This window comes from Nuphar pumila, chromosome 11, assembly GCF_984573655.1.
Source record: "Nuphar pumila chromosome 11, dmNupPumi1.hap1.1, whole genome shotgun sequence".
NCBI lineage: Eukaryota > Viridiplantae > Streptophyta > Magnoliopsida > Nymphaeales > Nymphaeaceae > Nuphar > Nuphar pumila.
Window position 1 is genome coordinate 51,455,922 of NC_143259.1, and position 7,992 is coordinate 51,463,913.

Below are 7,992 nucleotides of genomic sequence, written 5' to 3' on the forward strand. Positions count from 1 at the left end.
TCCACAAACGTGTCGTCCAAGGCATGGGGCCCAAGCTTTGATCTAACCTCCCTCAAACCAGGGATCTCAGATTTGATGATCTAAGATCCTCAAAATAGCCTGAAATCCATGGTTCAATGTCTAATTGGGGAGGTGGTGTCAGACTAGAGATTCATGGATTTGAGATCCACATATCATAAATCATGAGGACCTCAAGATCCTCGGGTCTGAGATCCAATGGATTTAAATGCACCCTAAGTGAATTTTCATCAGTAATAGAGGGAACTTAGTGGACCTTATATGCAGGTTACCTTTCCATTCATGTGTCTACATATGAAAATTTCTCTTGGATTGGTTCTTGTCGACTTGGAGGGGACTCTCCCCACTAATATGGGTAAGCTTTTGTAATGCTTCAACTTCATATATCACCATCTGCCACTCAAAGGAGTGCATTTTGGCGCTTAAAACTAGGTTTTTCCCTATAAGTGCAGATTACTACAGGAGCAAACACCCAACTCACTAAGAAAACAAACTTAAACTATTAGCCGGGGAAAAAACAAAAAGAAGTGAAGAAGAAAAGCGGCTCACATCCCAGCTTCTCCTCCGCTTCTGCATGCGTCAGCAGATTTTCCGTTTCCAGCCAATGCAGAAATGCAAGCGATGAAACTACCGATTGCGCTTCACCTCTCCAATCTCCATGGTACCTGTTATTGTTACACACATTAAGTATATTTCATTCAAGCAAGAATCAAGTCGGAGTTCAAGTTCTCTACATTGAAATGGAGAAGCAACAAACAAAAAACAAGAACCAAGTCACCAACCTATAGTATTGCCCTGCCCGTTCGCTAATAATCTCCGAAAGCTGCTTAAAAAGCGATCGAATGGTTGATATCTGAACCTTTGCCTTCTCCAATACCTCTGAATCCCACATCACAAATTCCATCAACAGGCAAAATTCAAGAGACCGAACAACAATTTCATAACTGGAACTAAAATGAAGCACGAACGACAATGAAACCGAAATCTCGAAAGAAATAGAAAACGCTTGCCAGGTGAAATTAGGGCATGGTGAACGAGGAGGAGGTTCGATTGCATAACCCTAACCGCCGATTCGATCTCCGACACTACCGAACGGATTCGCTCGTGGACACTTCCGGAATCGTCGAGGAGAGCCCTGAACTCCTCGAATTGCTTCTCCATGGAGGCGCTGCCACCGTCATCCATTTGCGCTGGTGCAGAAGGCTTGGCTCCTGGTGGCTCCGGAGGGTTTTGCGGCGGAGACGCCAGACGGGATTCTCCGGCGAGGGAAGGAGGGAGGGATCGGAAGACCAGAGCAAGGAGAGCAGCGGGAGATCGCACAGAGCAGTGCCGTCCGAAGGAGCACTCTCAGTTTTTAAGGGGGGAAGCCGGTGCGAGTATACGTGGCGGTGAACCTCGGTGCTGCTCACCGGCGGGAATGAATGTTTGATTATTGTGGGAAAAAAAAGCTTGGAAAATGGTTTCCTCACCCGTAGTTAAGTTTGAAAAATAAGCCTAACTGCATTCACTGCCACCTCCAAATTTTAATGCTGTCTTCCCAAAATGCCACCTCAATTTTCTCAACTTTTTTGTTCGCATAATGTCGAACCTTTCTTAATTTCATCAGCATTTCTGAACTTTTTGTCACAGACGTCGTCAACGTTCTCGAAAATGTTACGATTTTTTTGAAAACTTTATAGAATGCCTTAAAAAATATGATGCCTTCACGGTACCTCCTGTTTTAAAAATGCCTCAAATTTATCAGTTTTTTCTATTACTTATATATTTATTTATATTTAATATTTACCAATATTTAAAAAATCAGTTTTTTCAAATCATTGCGAGATTTTGACCTATTTTCCCAGCAAAATTCTATACAAATTGGATTTCCTCAAAATAGTTGAGATTAGGGCTTTCCCGAACAAAATTCTGTACACCCTTAATTGGTAACATTCTTTTTCGATGCTCCCGTTTGTTGAATTGATGGAAGTTGCTATCAACCTCGGGCTTGGCTTGTTTGGAAGGAGCTGCACGTCACCATGCATTGGGACGTTGCACGTTCAAAACCCAATGGTATGTTGTGTAACTGGCGGGATCTGCGTTACCCCAGCTTGCCTTTCAAAAATATTGATGGAAGTTGTTGCAGTGAACTTTTTTGTTTTTTTTATGTATGATGAGGAACCCTTGCCAAAAGAATGTTACCCTGAGTAGGGTCGACAACCACCCTGCTTTACGTGTCCCAAACATGTAAAAGCTGTAGATACACCCATGCTGCAGTGGGGTTTGACGTTGTTGCAATGTCAACTCTTGGTTCAAGCAATTTGTACTTGGGATGAAAAAAAATAAATTCATTTATAAAATCAACAAGATATTTAAAATTCATGTCACATAAAATAGAATTGATTTGAATGATAAAAAAATTGCCAACCAATTGATTAAACTAGAATAAAAATTAAAAAAAAAATTGTTCGTCAATAGTTGGTAAAACTAACTAGTGATTACAAATGCTAATTAAATCTAACTCCAGTAGAGAGAGCATGAATCAACCTAACCTCAGCAAGTTAGGTCACTCGCAAGGACCCTTAAAAGATCATAGTTTCAGTTTTTTTTACTTGATTTGAACCAGCAGTTTCTTTATGGTTGCTTATTTACCAAAAAAACATTCTTTGAATTAAATTGATGCAATAAAAAAACTTTTGAATGTAAAGTATTGAAGTTTTAGTGTCATATTAGGTGTTGAACATATATACATATAGATAATTGTGTACAATATGTACAATCTGGTATGAAAATCATAGGTGCCAGTTGCATCCACTCAATTTGAGTTCATAGTGTAACAGCCTAATATTTTAAAACACGAGGTATCATCTATGGCATTGCCTTAACCGAATTTAGTACTAAAAAGTCAACTCTAAAGCCAAATTCGAGAAAAGACGTTTAACTGATAAAATATTTTATTTTGAAAACACAAATAATTTAAAATTTACAACGAAAACATAATTTTGAAAATAGTTAAACATTTTGGGAGAGTTACAAGTATTTAAAACAACATTAACAAACCACAAACTAATTTAAATCATTCATTTCATAATTAAGTAACTCCTATCAATGGATCATGTTAATATTCAATTAAATAAACAATTATTATAGTAAAATATAATCTATAAAATCTAAATAAAATAAACAAATGGTTCACATAGCACCCCTACAACATCTTGGAATCGCTCCTCAACTTACTCATTATTTATGCATTATAAAAGTAGGGTGTCTCACTCCCAACTGAGTTTGAGTAGGACACACACTAATGTTGCACGCATACAAGATACTAAGCATATATAAGCATGTATTCATAACAACACACAATACATTATAGTAGATATTCAACTAAATCTCAACAATATTTAATTTCAGAAAGCATATTATCATAACATATCATCATTAAACATCATATCAATATAGACATGCTTTCAACGAAATAATAAATAAACAAAATTGCATAATATAAAGTGATTATAATCAAGTAATTAATTATTTTTCTTGCTTAATCCTGTAAGCATGACCATGCAAAATTCTTCATTCATTCAAGCACTTATTATGTTATGTGTTTTATTATAACCTGAATAAACAAATGAACGGATTTAAAAAGAGAATGGTTAGCAACCGAGAGAAAATCTCATAGTGGCAGTAATAATAAGATTGATTCCACAAAGAAAGGCTCTAAAGATCAATCTAACTACCACCTAAGGCAAACTGGTAATTTGGCTCTCCTAACTTGTATGACTAGTGACCAAGTGAGGCTTTTTGCCCATTAAACAACAATAATGTCACAAGAGTTTATACCATTTACACTCTCTAAGGTAGACTTGGGATGCTAAATCACGCAATTCTAGTATCCTTTTCACGTACTAGAAATTATTCAGTATGGGGTTATCTTTATTAAGGTTATAGGTCGATGATGTATTATCACAAATTGGTGCACACTAAACACCTCATAAGTTCTCACAAGCCCTTCGCTCACATCTAAATGATCTCATGTGTTTGCATGTCATGCATACGCCTTACAACACAAAAATATAATTTGACCCCATCCCCTCCATAGTGCACAAACAAGATACATCCACATGAGCATATGCAACACATCAATTTGAGCTTTCAAGAGTCGATCAGTTTCTTGAACCATGAACTCACGCAAAAGTAATCAATCATGCATCATATAATTCATGTATCATAGCATGTAAGGACAACAATTAATCATCATGATACATGCACATAAACCATATCATAACATAAGTTGCATATCATACTCATGTAATAAAGAGATCAAGTATTCATATAATTGTGCAAATATCATTCAACATATACATAGTCGTAATATAACATATCATAAACATCATTTAAAACACACACACACTGATCTTTAACTATTAGTGTGTCCATCTGGTTTAGTTTTGGAATTAGGACTTGTCCAACTGGTCCTTTTTGAGACCCGAACACATGTACAACAAGAGTTCCAATTTGAAACTACAAGGACTAAATTTTACCAATCAATATAAATTTTGTTTTAATCAGATTACATTGACGAAAAATATAATAATAGATGCATGAATGTCTTAACTAAACAAAGTCATAAATTTTGCCTCAATCAGAATCCGAAGCAATGAGAAATAAATACTTTACCAAAGTTGGTTTTCTGTTCACCGAACTGACCTGTTCGGTTCAGTCTCTCTAAAGAAGCATCAATTTAATAACTTTACAGAATGAGAATTTTTTTATAAAAATTACTGTAGATAGATAAATATGTCTGAAACAATCTTTCATAGAGATCAAGTCCAAACTCTATTCCAGTTGTGAATTAAAATTCACATACCGCAACCTATTTAGGTTTTTGGACTGGCTATGCTCTAGAAAATTTCAAGTTTCGGAGCCAAATTTAGTGATTTTTAACTCACAGACCATAATGAAACTGCAATCAAAATTTTATTGGAAGTTCATCATCAGGTAATATAACATACATAATATTTTCAGCCATAACTATGGTACAAATTAAGAGAAATAAAATCAACAAGACAGTGTAGTCAAATACAGATTTTTTGTCGAGAAAAAAAAATTTAATTTGGCTTTTGGAAACCGTATTTTTTCATCCAAACATCGAACAAAGCTAAAAATGCTCCCATAAATCTTAATCAATACAATCTACACAAATTGATTTATAGAAATATTTTAATCATGCATAAAATCTTGCATCTAACATGAATATGGTTCAGATCATACATAACATGAAACATAACAACAATAAACCCTTAAACCCCATTTTTCTTAAAAAGAAATCTTGAATTCTTTTTCTCTGTTTTTTGAATTTTATTTTGATGTGGGGTTTATACATGGTCATATCAAATATACATCCATCATGGTTTATAAGTATTGAACACGATTTTTACGAAGAACGAACATGATTTATGTTTTTTTCAAAAAATATTTTTGGTAAAAATCTAATCAAAGACTCGTAGCCCTTCGAAATTATGAGATATCAGTCCAAACATGTGTTTAAGACTTATATCATCTAAAAAATTTAATTGGCATGCATATGCACCCTTGGTGCTATACATGCACACAAGTCAATGAAATCCTACCTGAAAAATGCGTAGAACACCTAAATCAGTAGGCATAAAATGACTTTAACTCCACCACCTTAGTATGAAATCTCTAATGTCTACCACTCCAACCAAATAAGGTTATTTCTATGGAGCATGAACAGGGAGGAAGAAGAAGAAGAAGATAGATAAAACTAAGAAATTATGAGAGGAAGAGAGATAGTTGCAGTGGAGATAGGAGAAGGGAGTGTAAGGGGGTCAATATTTGGACCCTCTCCACCCCCTCATACACATTAAGAGGGGTCTCTCTCTCTCTCCCTACCCAAAATCATGTGGATAGAGGGACAAAGAGTCCCTGTATATATAGTTTCCATAATTTTTTATTAATTAATATTTTTAAGTAAAAAGTGACTCCTACCCACTTGGGAGTCCCTATTGACTTTGTTATTTAATCAATTATGAGAGAGAGGTGGGGACGTCCCACCCTCTTCACTCATATCATTTGGTTAGAGCCCCATCTATATGGGCTCCAATTAGTTTAAGTGGGTCCCACATGGATGGTGTCCTATATGGTGATCCGATCAATTTGGGATTAGATCCAAATGGTACTAATTTAATCCAATTCAAATTCTCAATTAAGAGTTTAATTCCATAAATTAAATCTAAATCCATACTGGATCCAAATACTAGGATTTAGATCTATATTTATCAGATTTAAGATTTATAAATAAAAAATATTCAAGATTCAAATACAATTTAATTAAAAATTGCACACATATATTTAACATAAAAATACCTCTTTATTGATTTAATATTAGGTAAAATCACAAGTGTTACACATAGATGTGTCATCATGTCTTGTATGCTAGGAAACTCAACTTGGATCATATTTTTTCAACATAAAAATTTGATTTTTTTATTTATCAAATTTTGGCCTATTGTGAGTTGTTGATGTTTTGAATCCCTTGAAAAACATGCTTCCATGTTGCATACACACGATCCAAAACCTATTTTCTACTAAACAAACTATGCAAATCACATTTGTATTGTTAGATTGGAATTGCAAAGAGTTGAAAAACATGGTGTTTTCTGCTAGATTGCATGTACAAATGACTAGAGCAAATACTATATGAGACTGTGTTTGTTGCAGTCGTTTGTAAGTATAGATGCTTCTTTGTTTTCATTTATAACAATATGAGTTTTTATAACAGAAAATAGCCATACTGTATGGTTAATTTGACACGATTCCCTAAAAAACCTTATATATTTTTATATTTCTCACAGTGTCTAAAATCGCAAATATCCGACATCATTAGGACCCTTTTACCCTTCTCAATTGTGAATTGAGGCCTTATTGCGATAAAATCTAGAATCACATATTTTTTTTATGCAAAACTCACGAACTCATATAAATGTATTTGTGAATTTTCGATGAAACTAAAACCACCAAAATCTTAAATATCCTACTCTTTTGCATATACATAAATATTTTGCATAAATGTATTTGTGAAACACCTCTCTTAAATATCCCACCTTTTTGCATATGCTTCACGAAATCAAATGAATTTATGTGTGAAACTCTACTTAAAGGGAAACAATAAAATCACAATATCCTACTTATATATTTGCATTTTTTTTAAATATTTGTGGTGGTCTTGAATCATATATATGCATTTTTTTAGGGTTTCTTCTTTCCGTTTGTGTTTGCAAAGAACTTCTCTATAGAACCCTTGCAGTGATTCTTATGTAATTTGACGTGGTATCAATCATTCTTATGATCAACTTCCTTATCTATAAGTTCGAAAGGTGAGTTCCATACAATATATGCATGTGTATCCACATGCTTATTTCTGTTTAATATGACAACCTACATTTAGGAGGTGTGAACGGATCAAACTCGCGATTATTGAATATATATTTTTTTTGTATTTGTGTATCCCCATGAGTATTTGTGTTTGGTTGTTGCTATGGATATTTTTTAAATGTTTTATTGTGTTGTCGTCAACTTCTCCAACAACCAAATTTACCGCTTAGGGTTTACTATGTTTACAGATTTTTTTTAGAAATATATATTGTTGTAGACGATTTATGATTGTTTGCTTGTTCTTTAGTTAATATTTGTTATTCTTGTGTTGGTGTAATGGAGCTAGGGTTCATTATGCACAAGCATTAAAAGGGCTAAAGTACATTATCGTGATTATCGTAGGCAGTCAATGATGGCGTCTGAAAGGGCTAAAGTACACTACTGCAGGTTTGATTATCCAATAGTCTCAAATAGTGGATGATATTGATGTTGTACATGCTCAACAAATCACTGTAAAAGATATCAAACCACGTGGGTAAAGAAGTGCCAGTAATCTTCATCGTAACAATTTGAATGACATGCACCCTTTCTAGGCATACA

The 7,992-nt window shown here is 34.3% G+C and overlaps 1 protein-coding gene across 1 annotated transcript; it reads right to left on the minus strand.

The window, feature by feature from the left end:
- Positions 1-520: 520 nt before the first annotated feature.
- Positions 521-1,368, minus strand: LOC149822373 (uncharacterized). The gene is made up of 3 exons (XM_089980276.1): positions 1,029-1,368; positions 801-897; positions 521-683 (listed from the first exon to the last, which is right to left on the minus strand). Exons 1-3 carry the CDS (start codon positions 1,201-1,203, stop codon positions 521-523), a joined length of 435 nt encoding a protein of 144 aa, XP_089836402.1. The 5' UTR covers positions 1,204-1,368.
- Positions 1,369-7,992: the final 6,624 nt, after the last annotated feature.

Excerpts from the sequence above, each read along its gene's own strand:
- LOC149822373 (XM_089980276.1), bottom strand. The coding sequence starts at position 1,203 with ATGGATGACGGTGGCAGCGCCTCCATGGAGAAGCAATTCGAGGAGTTC. Across the intron at positions 898-1,028 it reads CCATGCCCTAATTTCACCTG|AGGTATTGGAGAAGGCAAAG; the intron begins GCAAGCGTTTTC and ends TGTGGGATTCAG. Across the intron at positions 684-800 it reads CGGGCAGGGCAATACTATAG|GTACCATGGAGATTGGAGAG; the intron begins GTTGGTGACTTG and ends TAACAATAACAG.